The sequence below is a fragment of the Nicotiana tabacum genome, chromosome 3 (genome assembly GCF_000715075.1).
Source record: "Nicotiana tabacum cultivar K326 chromosome 3, ASM71507v2, whole genome shotgun sequence".
Taxonomy (NCBI): domain Eukaryota; kingdom Viridiplantae; phylum Streptophyta; class Magnoliopsida; order Solanales; family Solanaceae; genus Nicotiana; species Nicotiana tabacum.
In genome coordinates this window covers 156,479,868-156,494,359 of record NC_134082.1, presented here as the reverse complement: position 1 = coordinate 156,494,359, position 14,492 = coordinate 156,479,868, and the positions used below count along the sequence as shown (strand labels likewise).

Sequence of the window (14,492 nt, the reverse complement as noted above, 5' to 3'; positions counted from 1 at the left end):
TCTGAAATCTTTTCGGAAAGACATGTAGCATCATTCACAAAGCCAACTCACAAGACCGAGGGGAACAGACCTTCAAGCCTACAAGAGCCTGATCAATCATCACCTTGCAGGTAAGGCTCTGAGGACGTCGCCAACTCACGTGGTGGAGAATGTCATGGGCTGCTTTCCGGTCATGCCCTATGACCCCTTAGACGTGTCCCATAGCATCCTGGTAAGCCTCCCAGCGCCATGGTCGACCACGTGGTCTCGGCAGCGTCAAGTGACAAGCGCGCATGTGCCTTTGTCGTCCCACCGATAACTCTCGCCAGCGCCCAGTGGTGGCTGGCAGATGCCAACAGTGTCACACGCACAAACCATGATGATGCCAACAGCGCCGCACACACAGACAATGTCGTGTGCGCAGATCCTGACGCCTCGCCAATGCCCAGCCACAAGCAGATTCCAACAGCGTCGCGCGCACAAACAATGCAGCACGCGCAGACCCTGATGCCAAGTGTCAGCGCCCAGCCACAGGCAGATGCACATAGTGTCGTGCGCGCCGACAGCACCGCGCGCGAAGACCCTGATGCGAAAGACAAGGTTGCTGCCAACGAACCTGTTTCTACCTTGTAAGAAACTAAGTCATTTTCATTGTAAATATAGAGTAGTTTCATTTCATTTACTTTCAGTGTGCCTCTACAGCTTAGTTAGGTCAAGTCATGTAACTTTCGTTTATTTTTTTAAAGCATTATTAGGGGGATCAAGCATTCAAACAATCAAGCAAGCAAACAATTCTCTATACTGGTATCTCTCCCCCTCGACATTGCGCAGCCTTCTATAATAGCTTTCATTCTCAATTGCTCTTGACATTGGTTTTCCTGTACAACACTGACAATCTCGTCTAGTGTATGGAGGGAACCTCAGTTGGCGGACAACAACTGCACTGATATCAGTTGCTTAGCCTTACGTCGATGTTCCAACAAATCTCAGGAAGGCGCCGTGTAACAATACTTATGCTTTTTCTTTATCCAAAACTTGACCTTTGGAGAAAGTGTTCTTACAAGATTTTTTATTCACTTGCTATTATCCTATCCCATGGTAATATCTAGATAATCGTTTTTCTTTACTGCCAAATATAGAATCTTTATAAGTGACGAAATAATAAAGCCTACAAATGATTTACGCACTAGAAAAAGACATTTATATTTATTTTTGGTCAGAAGACAGACATATCAAGTCACCGCCAAAGTCTGGCGGAGGCCAGTCTCAGAACAAAAAAGTTTGCGAATGAGGAAGAATTCCCATATAAAGGCCTTCGCTTGACGTGGTGCAAGCACAAAGATGTAGATGCTAGCAACTTGTGTCTTTTCCTGTATAAAGATAAAAGTTTCATCAGGCCAGCCATATGGGAATTCAGATGTTTAATTCAGATGCGCAAAATGATCCCACAAAAAAAGAATTGGTTCTCTGAATCTTAATTTTGAGGAACTGGATGTTGTATAGGATGCTGAATTTAGTAACTACTTTAATTGCAGTTCGATTAATATAATACTAAATTGATATTATGTTTGATTGAACAGCTATCCAGTTTGTAGAATTGGAATAGTTCTCTTCAGAAGAATCCAAATAAAGGAAAAGCGATGATAACTCACCCTTATGGAGTGCAACTAGTTGATAAATGTTACTCCATGTAAGAGAGAAATCCTAAGGCTGACCTTGAAGATGTTAATGTTCCCTAACCCAAATTCAGTCGCAGGCCACTAAGTAGAGAACATACTAAGTGCTTAAGAAAGAAGAATGAGAACTTCCCAGACCTAGAGAAATTTCAGTAATTTAAGTGGTTTTACTTCTGTGGATGGCATGAATACCTAGCATGGATAACCAAGTCGATCCTGAGGCAAGAAGAAGTTCACCCAGCTCCTAGTTGAATACTCCATTTGAAAATCGTCGAGTTATTAAAGGCGAAAAGTGTAGACTTAAAGAGCAAAGCACCATTAAAATGTGGTCTTTAGCGAAGAATGACAACATCCCAGACCCAGAGGAATTTCAGTAACTTAGGTAATTGTTGCCAGCATGAGCGGTTAATTATTAAATATAAAAAAGAGTAAACTACAAATTGACTGCACTGGGTACACTTGTTTCACTGGCATTGAATAAAAATAAAAATGACAGGTGATTCAAGTCAACTTCTTTTGGGCAGACTAGAAACAACTTGCAACACGTACCTCACCATATTTAAAATGGAAGAAGCAGCTATAGTTCAGAGTTAATAAGCTCCTCAACCGAGCCTTTGTACTTTGAAATAAGATCCCTGGAATTAAGCATGAATCACGTCCATCAGAAAAAAGAAGCAAATGCAAATTATACTACTTTCAGTAGAAACATTCAGAAATATAACAAAAAGTATCTCCACCAGGATACAGACCTGCGCTGATTTAGCAATTGTTCGCACTCTGCCTTTTTGCGCTTTTGTCCCTCAACTGTCTGTCAAAAGAACACATGAATGGTCAATTTTTATCCACATTGAAGCATCACAATATACAACAGAATTATAATTTCTGGAGTAACTTTGTTCAAGTGATCATCATGTCAAACATAATAAACCACACTTTTCTGTAAAATTCTTTACAACTATAAGTTGCACAAACAGGCCTAATATAAGAGCACCATTAAAAGCAATTATATGGCCAAAGTAAACAAATACAACTCTTACAGTAAATAATATAACATTGTTTTGTGCTTATTTTTCCTTGTGTATGTGTTTGGGCTTTTTTTGTGTGTGTTTGGGGGGGGGGGGGGGGGTGATGATGATATGGAGTGTGTTCAAAACAAGTTTCAACAGCTATCAAAGGATGCACATGAGATACCATTGATCTTGAGCTTATAGACCCTGATATTGAGGTCAACAGCTGCTGGCACTTCTCAAACTGGTTTTTCAATTCAGTAACCTTGTGAAGCAAAAAGTAACTTCGTTAAACTAGAACAAATGGCAAACTAACATGTATGATCAAATTATCAAATAATGCATCAGTTAAAATATGAACAAACCAATGCATCTGAGTGCTGATCTCGGTTTCCATTTTCAATAGCATCAGCTAAATTCTCCACCAACTGTAAGATGACAATTAAAGTTAGAACGAAAGGTCTCACTAAGAAATAAAAATGCCTCGTTACTCCACTGAAATAGCAATCTATAGATAATCCATCGATCATGGTTTTTGCCTAGTACTTGTAGAAGATGGAAGTGAGAGGCAAGTGATTGATGGTGCTGTTGTTGCTGTTGTTGCATCTGCTGTTGCTGCTGCTGGATTTGCTGATGTTGTTGCTGAATTTGTTGCTGTTGCATCTGCTGTTGCTGTTGCATCTGCTGTTGATAGCGTTGTTGTTGTTGCTGCTGCTGATAGAGCTGTTGCGGTTGATTGAACTGTTGCTGCTGAAATTGCTGTTGCTGCAGAAATAATTGGTCTTGATTTGAGGGTGTGGAAGGATTGCTGTGAGTTTGGATGTTGGGGATCATTGTCCAACTTCCTCCTCCAAAGTGGTCCATAGCTAATGGCTGTTTAGCTGGCAAACAAGAACCAGGTGCTACTTTTCGTTCTGAAAATGGATAAACAGAATTTAATATGTCATCAAATGTAATCCTGTAATAAATAAATAGCCAAAACTAGTAAAACATGAACTGGTCTAACGGAATGAATAGCAAAGAGAAATAATTCTAAATAATCTGAAAGGTCACTTCATATGTTTCTTATCATTCCTAAATGACATTTCATCCGCATCTTATTACCAGAATTATTCCTTGCTATCAAAGAGAATAAAACCCTCAAGTGAGACCCCTCAAAGCTGAAGCCAATGCATTGTATTGTAACTAAAAGTAATTATATCCAAGTAACACCTGTCATAACTTCTAAGCAGTTGTATGGTGTGCAAATTGTTATCAAAAGGTATATTAAAAAAAGTTAAAAAACTACAACTGCAAGTATGCCTTAATTCCAAGCAACTCAAAAGGATATTTTTTTTGATGAAGTAAGAGATATTATAAATGGCATCAAGAAGATGCAGAAATATAGATACAAAAGATTTGTTAGCTCCAGTACAAAGAGTCCTATACTAATGTTAAAGAGCTAACAAAGTCCAAAAAATTGTCAGGGGAGTTTACAGGTGTTAAGGTACTCCAACTGTACAAAAGTAAAAGACATTTAGCCTTAAGGAAGTGGTTTGGAATTGCTATTCCATCAAAACATCTCCTATTCCTCTCATTCCAAATACACCAAAAAAATACAGAAAGGGATTAGTTTCCAGATTTTCTTGATGGTTGTACCAACTTTCCAACTATTCCAGTTCAAAAAGGCTTCCTTTAAACTCCCAGGCATTGCCCAGTCCATTCCAAAAAGAGACAAAAACATGTTCCATAGATCTGCTGAAACTGGGCAGTGTAGTAGAAGGTGCCTGGTTGTTTCTTCATTTTGCATGCACATGTGGCATTTGTTTGCCAAGTGGAAAGATCTTCTAGCTAAATTGTCTTGGGTCAAACATGCTTCATAAAGTGCAATCCAACCGAAACAAATCAAAAGGATATATTATCTAATAAAAAGTTCATGACAAAACATAACAAACATACACTATCACCTTCCCCTTTTAGTTTGTTTCTGCATATTCAAAAATTGAATTCAAACAGAACAGAATCTCTAATCAAGTCCCTCAAGGATGCAAAAAGAATTTAAAAAAAATTAGATAGTTAAAAGGAGAAATGACTCAATCTCAAATGCACCTTCTTACTCTTTATCTCTATTTTAGTTCAATAATCAAAAAACGACTATGCCTCAATCCCTAATTAGTTGGGGCCAGCCATACAAATTCTCAGTATCCATTTGGACCCATTCATTCCAATATTCAACAATTTAGGTTTTATAACACCAGAAATTCTCTACATTTTCTACTGACATAAAGATTTCAAATAAGATTAAAAATACCCCTAGCAAACGTTGGACAGTAACAGTTATTACTCACTAGGACAAGGATGCATCGAATCCCTCATTAATCAGCACTTAGAAAAGAAATTGCACAAAAATCTCCTTATCAATGAAAGTAACAGTTTTTGGGTCAAAATCACAACCTAAGAAAAATCCCTTTATTGAAATCCACAACTAATACAGCTAACAACGAAGCAGAGGTACGTGGAGGTACATAGAGAAGGAGAAAGATTACCAGATATGAAAAGCCGGATCTGATTGTGCAGACAGTGAATGTAGCAGCGCTTGAGCCAACAATGGAAAATTCTCTGCTTTTGTGAAATCTCCGGTCGTCGTTTCTGTTTACTACTGGAGTTGGAGTATTATTTTTGAGCAAACAAAGTCCTAATTACTGTTTTCCTTTTTACCAAAGAGTGCTTACTGTTTACTTATTTACTTTACTTTTTCTCCTCCACTTACCCTGGAGTTTCAAAAGCGGCTAAAGGCACCATTAATTATTGGATTTTTATTTTACTTTTCATCTCGTATCCAATTACTCATATTAGGATTCGCGCTGTATAAAATCTTCATAGCAGAATTTTTTACATGGACTCGAATTCGATATTGATTAAGGATGGACGACCTTAGGTGCGTTCGTCGGTCGGTATGGTACGATATTTAAATATTTCGGTTCGGTATTTTCGGTATTCGATTTCTTAAAATATTATACCAATACTGTACCTAGTTAAATTCGATATGGTTTGGTTTTTCTTCTTTCGGTTTCGATTTATTCGGGTTGGTAACTTTGGTTTATTCAGTTTGAGTACTAACTAGTGCATAGAGTCATAGATTATAAAATTCTTAATTAAAGTACTCAAAAGTATAAAATTAAAAATATTTGTTAATAAAAGTTTTGTCCAAAACTAGCAAATATCAACCAAAGAGAGAAAACCAAGGGTGTCTAACGGGTGGGTCGAACCGGGCTGGGTAGGGAAATTTAGTAAGCATACGGGTTGTGGTCCGGGCCAGTTACGGGTGGGGCATACCGGGTTTAATGGGTTTAGGTTCATCCGGGTAAAAATTGAACCGTAAGGATTACGGGTATAAGGGGCCAGGCCGGGCCGGGTTAGTGTAATTTTTAATATTTGTTTTGTATTTTATTTTTGTATAACTATTGTAAGTTATATTAATATAAAGTAAAAAAATAAAGAATACAATGAAAATGGGAAAAAATTGCACTTATAAATTGCAAGTGCTACATTTATTTCAAAATTCAAACTTACAAATTGAAAAGTTTGCATTTAACAAGTAAATTAATGAAAAAAGAGTAAATTCAAAGGCCTCATTGTTTAAAAAAAAATTAAGTGGGCGTTATACCTGTATGGGTCGGGCCGGTTAACCGGTTAATAAAAATTGTTGACCGGGTTTGACCGGTCCGGTTAACCGGTAGCCCCAAGGTGAACTAACCAAACCCCCTTACCCCTTTAACTTAGCCCCCTTCTACCGGTCCGGGCCGGTTCCGGTTTTTAACCGGTTTGGGCCGGTCCGAAAACGGGCTGAACCGGCCCGTTAGACACCCATAGAGAAAACTATACATAAAAGAATAAATTTGATCATTCAAATGCGTGTCTCTTGGACTCTACATGTATTGACTTAGGTGTTGCATACTATAGGCAATGTCAAGTTTGGTGTTAGTGAGAAAGTTCAGTTTCCTTATCAGTTTCCTGTAATGAGATGGGTCTTCTCTTATCCCATCATCTGCTCTGAGTTTAATTGAAGAGTCAAGAGGTGAGGACATTGAAGGACATCTTAAACTATTGTGTTCTTTTAGTAGATATTGAGCAAACTTCCTTTGTGTAAGCAGAACACCGCCTGCAATGTACAATACTTTTATTCCTAGAAAGTAGTGAAGTTTACCTAGATCCTTTATTTTGAATGTCTTATCTAAGAACTTCTTTAGTGAAAGGATTTCCTCCGTATCTTTGCTAGTCAATATAACATCATCCATATAAACTGCTACAAAAACCACTGAATTCCCTTTCTTTCTGGAGAAATATGAGTAGTCCAACATTGAATGTGTGTGGCCCCTGGAACAAAGTGCTTCGGTTAACTTGGCATATCATTTCCTACTTTCCTATCTCAAACCATACAAAGATTTGTTCAACTTACACACAAGGTTAGACTTATGCACCATGAGGCCTTGTGGTACTTGCATTTACACTTCCTCATATAAATCTCCATGGAGGAATGCATTATTAACATCAACCTGATACATTTCTCAACCTTTCATCATTGTTGTGGCAATTAAAGCTCTCACAGTTGTCATTTTCACAACTGGAGAAAAAGTTTATTTATAATTCACTCCTGGTTGTTAGGTATAGCCATTCACCACTAGTCTGGCCTTTAGCCTCTCCACTGTACCATCTGCTTTGTGTTTCACTTTATATATCCACTTGCATCTTGTCGCTCTCTTCCCTGCCGGAAGGGGTACAAATTCCCAATTATGGTTTGCATAAAGTGCTTCAAACTCATGTGTCATGGTTGCTTGCCATGCAGGATCTAGAATTGCCTCCTCATATGAACCGGGTTCACAATCATATGAGATATTGGTAACTAATTGATGACTATCATGTGTTAGATCATTAAGAGATATATATTGTGTATTGGAGCCAGATGTACTGAATGAGAAAGATGGTGTACTATCTACTGGTGTAGTGTTAGAAGAAGGATCATTATGATTGGATTGTAACCTGGGAAGTGTAACCACATAATCTTTCAAATAGGTAGGTGTTTTGTGTATCCTGGAGGATCTTTGTACAGTTGGATTCAGTGAAGGTTGTTGGTTATCATAACTGGAAGAATTTCTGGTAGAGTTAGAGACATGAGAAGGAGGTATGTTGATGACAAGCGCAAAACGCCACTTAAATTATGCTCGCTAATAAAAAATAGTATAGTAAATTATCGTATCCACAAGGATTGGAGTTAAATAGTATTATCGTAGTTTCTAGTTTGATTGTTATCCAAGATGATCAACAATTGATATTTATGTGATTAATACGAAAATTAACTAAGAATCTAGAGCTAATTGGCTAATGACAATTGAAGCAATGAATAAGCTAGGGTTTTGATAGGATAGGTGCAAGATAATTATCTGGGATTTAACTATAGATAATTTACTTCTAATGTTCAAGTGAGTCTCTTGAATTCACTCAATTATTAGTTCGATTGTTTAGTAGAAACTCCTCTTTCGATTAAGTCTCAACCTCACGAGATGAACCAATTTAAGTTTTGTGAAGATATGCAAGAATGCGTAATGGATTGGTCTTTAGGAGAACCTCTCTCGATTATCCTCCTAACTAGGTTTAATCAATGATTCAACTAGCCTTTTTTGATTATTAAGAAGAATTAATGAATCAACCAATAATATAATGCAAAGATATCACAAGCTATGCTTCTCTAAATTACATGAACAAGTGAATATAGATGCAATAATTAAATCATCCAAAAATGCTTCAATACATAAAACTAGAGTTATAATTCACAAACAAATATTAATACACCAAATCCATCAAATACTAAAGAGAACTACTCCATAAACATGGAGAAATTCATCACAAATAAAATTAAAGTATAAGAAAACATAAATTCAATCCAAACTCGGGTCTTGAGTGAGGAAGGAATAATGAAATCCTTGTGCTTTTGCTCCTCCAACTCTTTCTTAGCCTCCTTAGGTCGATTATGTGTCAAAAGTCCAAAAAATAACTTTTTCCATGTATTTATACCAAGTAGGGTCGGGCCTAGATGAAACTACCTTCTCCTAGTCGAATCAGGACATTGGCTCTATAAAAATTGCACAGACGTGCCGCATTGGGCGACGCACCATACAGGGCATTAGTGGGGAAATCTAGAGAGCTAACGATTTGACAGGCAGCAAAATTTAGGCAGCCGCGACGCCCCAAGTGCCGCTCCATGCGTCGTTGCTGTCGAGGTTTCTTAGAGCAAGGTTTTTTCCTTACTTTTTGATATCCAGATGTGGTTCTCGACCCCCGAACGCGATCCCGACTTGATCCTTTGGGCTTTTACTCATACTCCAAAGCTCCAAATAGCTCGAATTAATTTCATAACATCTACATCACTCGAAAAATCACTCCTACAAGGCATAAAACACATAATAAGTACAAAACACTAACAATTTAAGCTCAAACACAATAAAAGTGCAATGAATTAGAATACGATAAGCGACTAAAACACGAGATTATATCCTACCATCAGTTAATGCCTTGATTAGCTATACTACATGAGGTGTTAGGTGACTGTGAGTGGTAATGTGAGCTTATGGGATTATGATCAGTGAAGGAGGTGTCAATATGAGGGATAACTCCTATTCTTCTTGTAGCCGGAGCAAAACCATTGGTTTCATAAGAAGAGAAATCACCAACATTCTAAGGAATAACATTATTAGCAGTAGAAGTCTTAGGACCAGAAGATAAAGGAAAGGAAAAATGTGTTCATGGAAGATTAGATCTCTAGATGCATGGATCTTCTTGGTGGCCAAATTCAACACCTTTGTAGCCTTTTATCCCAAAAAGATATCCCACAAATACATGAGGTGTGGATCTAGGTTCAAATTTATCTTTGTGAGTTTTAAGAGTTGTGGAAAAATAAAGGTAGCCAAAACTTCTAAGGTTTGAGTAGGCAGGCCTTTTGTTATACATCAACTCAAAGAGGCATTTATTCTTGAGGGATGAAGAAATCAGTCTGTTTATTAGGTATGTAGAAGTATGAACACACTCCCCCTAGTATCTAATGGGAAGTTTGGACTGGTATAGCAGGGCTCTGGCTGTTTCTAGCAGGTATTTATGTTTCTTTTCCACTATCCCATTTTGCTAGGGTATGTAGGGGCAAGTTCTTTGATGTAGAATCCCTTTGTCTTGAAAGAAAGAAGTATTTAGATTCTGTGAACTCCAAACCATTATCAGTTCTTATGATTTTTTACTGAAGTGGTAACTAAGTTTCAACCATTGCAATAAACCCTTTGAGGACATGTAAGGCATTGTTTTTGCAACTCAGCAGATGTGTCAATGTTGATTTTCTATAATAATTTACAAGGGTGATGAAGTATCTATAGTTATTATGGGTTATGATGTGGTATGGTCCCCACAAATCAATATGTAATAACTCAAATATCTTGGTAATAGAATTGATCTTTTCTAGAAAAGGGCAATCATGTCTGCCTGGCTATTGGGCAAATGTTACAAAGAAATGATTGTTTAGGTGCAAAAGTGGCTGGTATATATCAGATTCCTTTCATTTTGACAAAAGTCACATGGCCTAATCTATTGTGTCATACAAGATCCACAATATCCTTTTGATGTAAGGTAACATGACACACAGAATAAACATATTTATTATTAATGTTCAAAGAGCTCACATGAATACATAGATGTGCAGGATTATGTATAGTTATTGATGAATCATGAGTTTTAGAACTAGAAGCTAATGAAATAGTAGAAATATCAGTAGGAACAACAGTAGAAAAACTAGGAGAACAACAAGTAGGAGTGACAAAACTAGTTGTGGGAATAGATAAATTGGACCTAGTGTTGTTGTTGCACACATCACAGAAGAGATACATACTACTTTTGCTCTTACCAATCTCTAGAGGTCTCTTCAGTAAAGGGGCTTGCAGTAGTATGCAAGAAAACTTGGTGAATATGACAAGGCAATCTAGTTGTACAGTCAAGGAATGTACATAAATCAAATTGAATCTGAAGTTAGGTACAAAAAAAAAACTTTTCTTAAATAGAATTTAGGACTTAGAATCACATCACCAATAAATGTCACTTTTACTTTGTAGCCATTTGGTAAGGTAACAAGAAATGGGTATATTAAGGTTTTGGTATTGGTTAGCATTGATTTGTTAAATATCATGTAGTTCGTGGCTCCAAAGTCTAAGATTCATGTGTCAGCATTAGTTTCAAAGTGCTCATAAGACTGATCTTTAGATTCAATAGAAGAAGAGCATGCAACTATACCTGCAAAGTTCACAGCTCCACTGGCCATGTTGGCAAAGTTCATAGCTCCACTACCCCTGTTGGCATTCCCAGAACTATCTCCTACATTACCATTGTTGTTAGCTTGAAAATTCTCTAGGATGGTGAGAAGTTTCCTATATTGTTCTTTTGTCAAATTGTACATTGCTCGACCTTGCTCCTAAGCACCACTTTCAATATCACCAATACTTTCACCTTCACTTGGTGCACTAAAGACATTTGCAGCATATCATTTGCCTTTATTGAATCTGGACTGCTGTGAACTCTGTGGTGAATTTTGTGGATAGCCATGTAGCTTGTAGCACTTGTCTTTAGAGTGCCTAATTTCTTGTAGAATTCACAATACACACAAGGTCGATTCTGAGGATCCCCCCCCCCCCCGAACACATTACCCCAGTATTATTTGTTTGTTGATTATAGTTTGTTTTGAAATTATTGTATCTGTTTCCACTTGTGTTCCTAAGATTGTTGTTACCAGCTCCACTTTCATTTAAAGCTACGGATTCCATAAGTTGATGACTTTGTGGGCATATCTCTCTTTGCTTTTCTTCTTGAATAAGGATGAAGAAAGTCTGTGCTAAGGAAGGCAGTTGGCTCATCATAAGAATATTGCCTCTCACTATCATATATACCTTTTAGTCCTATAAAAGCCTGAATTAACCTCCGGTCTTGTTCTGTCTTGTGCATACTTACCTTATCTCCACACGTACAGTTGCAAGTGCAACGTATATTATCATTCAACTTCCCACAATTTCTTTATTTTTGTATAGTATCCAGTGATATAAGGTGATCCATGAATTAAGTTATTGACTTCCTTTTGTAACCGATACAACTTAGCCCATTTCGTTTGATCATATCTGTCTTCCAGCTCCTGCTAGAGTTCTTTATAATCTTTTACATATTGTAAGCTATCTGCTAAGCCTTTGGACAATGTTCAGAATCCATGAAGTCACCATATCATCGCATCTCTCCCATTGACTGAAAGTAGGACAATTTGGATCTGGCCTTTTGCAATTCTCATTTATGAAACATGTTTTGTTCTTCACATATAGTGCTCTCAATACTCCTCTCTTCCAAGACCTATACCCAGATCCATCGAAAGCCACTAGAACTAGCATAGATCTAGCATTCTATGAAGGATGCATGTATAACGGATTGGTCGACTCCATAGCAATTTGTGAACTTGTGCAGTTTTGCGGTGGTTGAATCAACTGAAGGAGTTTGATCTCCAGCCATGACTTTAAATAATTACTCAATAGTATAATGAATTGATGGCAGTATGTAATACTAATTAAAAAATGATTCTAATACGTAATTCAACAGCAAAACAAAACTGTTACAGCAATTTCGCAAAGGAGAAGTAAAAGAAATGAGCTTTGATTTCAAAGAGAAACTCACAATTGATTGAACCCTAGATCTCAGTAATCGATCGATATCAAACAATTAATGATCAAATGTTGATAGAAGACAAGAAAACAGAGAGCTCATGGCTCTGATACCATATCGAGAATAAGTAATTAGTAAGAGAAGCTTGAGCTTAGCTCTAAGCTCTAATGGAGGAAAACATAGTAAATATGAAGAAGACCCATCTGAGAGAAGCTTCCAGAAAATGGAACAATGAATGAAATGAATTCCTCAACTATTATAAGCATCCTATTCCTCTATATATATACACTCGAACAACTGGACATAATTGGAATCAAAATGCAACCAACTAACTAACAAACGGAAGCAAGAATATAACTAACTATCGGATAACTAACTATCGGATAACTAACTAACGGACACATACAATGAAAGAATATAACTTGCAGAATAATTACATATCTCAAAAATGTTTCCTTTTTATTATTCTTAATAAAAAACGTCGTATACATCATAAATTTGGATTTATAGTTTATGACTCAAAATCTTGCCGAGAAAGCTGGGCGTGGGAAGATCGTAAGGTAAAAAGACTGTGTTCTAATAGGTCGAGGTCGACCAAAGCCCAACAACGGCAGTCGCTGAGCGAGCCGTAGAGGTCGAGGTCGAGTAGCGAATAGTAAGAATAATGGCTAGTGTAGTCTTGGAACTAGTGACATGACTATTCTCCTGGATATTCCCCTTGTTGTACTTTTTAGGATTTTTAGAGAATATCTCATATAAAGAGAAAGAGAGGGAGAAGAAAAAAGGGCACTTGAGCTTGAATCTGAGAAAACTGTTGTAAGAAGTTGACTCTTGAGAGAAAATACTAAAGTTCACATTTCCATAGTGATTGATTTTATCAATTATTCTTCCCTTTCACTCACATGATCCAAGAAAGCATTGCTCATATTCTCGTTTACTGCCATATTTCATTGTCAGAAGGAAGAATCTTCCACATCATTTGATATTTGGGTGAATTGTTCTTCCTATTTATATGTACTGCCATTTCTCATATTTATTGTTCATTACTCATTCTTTATTTACTCTCTAAAGTGCGCATTTAATGATTGAATACACGACTCTGATCACTAGGTAAGCGGTATCACCCAAACTCTAAGCTAGATCTAAGAATTATTATGCTTGACTAGGATTCACCTTTCACATAAGTTATCGTTTAATTAGTTTAACAAAGAGTATTATACTTTTTGATCAAACAATTTGGCGCCGTCTGTGAGGAGTTTCTAGTCAAAATCATAGTCTTTCTAGATCTACATAAACATACTGATAAACAAAGTATATGACTTTCTTTCCCCTACTTGCATAATCTAGCACGGTAGGAAATGGAGAAGAAAGGCTGAAAGCAGTTGCAGGCCTTACTACTGATCTCCTAAACACCATCAATAAAATTCACGGAGAAGACGAAGAGAACGTGACACCAAAATGCCTCACCAAGGCGAAGTGACTGACCCCTCCTCACGACAGCATTACCGCTTTTCAAGGGAAGGGAATGTCTATGTCCCTAATGGAAGAAGCCCCACCAGCTGTAAAAAAGTTACTAGAAGCATGGATAACGAGTACACTGAATAGTATACTTGACAAACTCGCTCAGATGGTGAGCAGAGAAGGCGTGCAAATTGACATCGCCGAAACAACCAATGAGAAACATACCCTCCCCCCTTGACAGGTATCACTAGGGGTGTTCAAAACCGAACCAAAACCAAAAACCGAATCGAAACCGAAACTTAATGGCTTATTGGTATCGGGTTAACGGTTTAATAAATGGGGAATAGATTGAAATATTTTTATTAACGGCTTATCGGTTTGGTTGCAGATTATTCAATTTTCTTAACGGATAATCCGTTAACCCGTTAAGAATATATATATATATATATTAAATATCAAAAACCCTTCTACTTCGAATACTCTATCTCTAACGCCTAATTTCTAAATAATCGAAAACCCTAACGCCTAAATTTCAACCAGCAGGTATGTGTACCCTACTGTATGATCTCTCTCTGCAATTTGAATGGTTTAGTTGAATGGATATTCAGTAGCATATGATCTTAAATCAATAAGGAAATAATAGTCTTTTCCTCCATTGAAA

The 14,492-nt window shown here is 37.2% G+C and overlaps 1 protein-coding gene across 2 annotated transcripts; it reads right to left on the bottom strand.

The window, feature by feature from the left end:
* Positions 1–1,138: 1,138 nt before the first annotated feature.
* Positions 1,139–5,328, bottom strand: LOC107804517 (uncharacterized). 2 transcript variants are annotated; one of them, XM_016628424.2, is made up of 7 exons: positions 5,188–5,328; positions 3,209–3,576; positions 3,028–3,090; positions 2,847–2,927; positions 2,405–2,463; positions 2,205–2,290; positions 1,139–1,349 (listed from the first exon to the last, which is right to left on the bottom strand). In XM_016628424.2, the coding sequence occupies exons 2-6, from the start codon at positions 3,524–3,526 to the stop codon at positions 2,233–2,235; spliced, it is 579 nt and encodes a 192-aa protein (XP_016483910.2). In that variant the 5' UTR covers positions 3,527–3,576; positions 5,188–5,328; the 3' UTR covers positions 1,139–1,349; positions 2,205–2,232. The 2 variants fall into 2 exon arrangements, with proteins under 2 accessions (XP_016483910.2, XP_075106207.1); XM_075250106.1 differs by having other exon boundaries at positions 2,210–2,290.
* Between the last annotated feature and the right edge of the window lie 9,164 nt (positions 5,329–14,492).

What these genes read in the sequence shown, in the direction of transcription:
- LOC107804517 (XM_016628424.2), bottom strand. Translation starts at nt 3,526, where the DNA reads ATGGACCACTTTGGAGGAGGAAGTTGGACAATGATCCCCAACATCCAA. An exon ending in ATCAGCACTCAGATGCATTG is followed by an intron (nt 2,928 to 3,027) that starts GTTTGTTCATAT and finishes TTGCTTCACAAG; the next exon opens with GTTACTGAATTGAAAAACCA. An exon ending in CTATAAGCTCAAGATCAATG is followed by an intron (nt 2,464 to 2,846) that starts GTATCTCATGTG and finishes TTCTTTTGACAG; the next exon opens with ACAGTTGAGGGACAAAAGCG.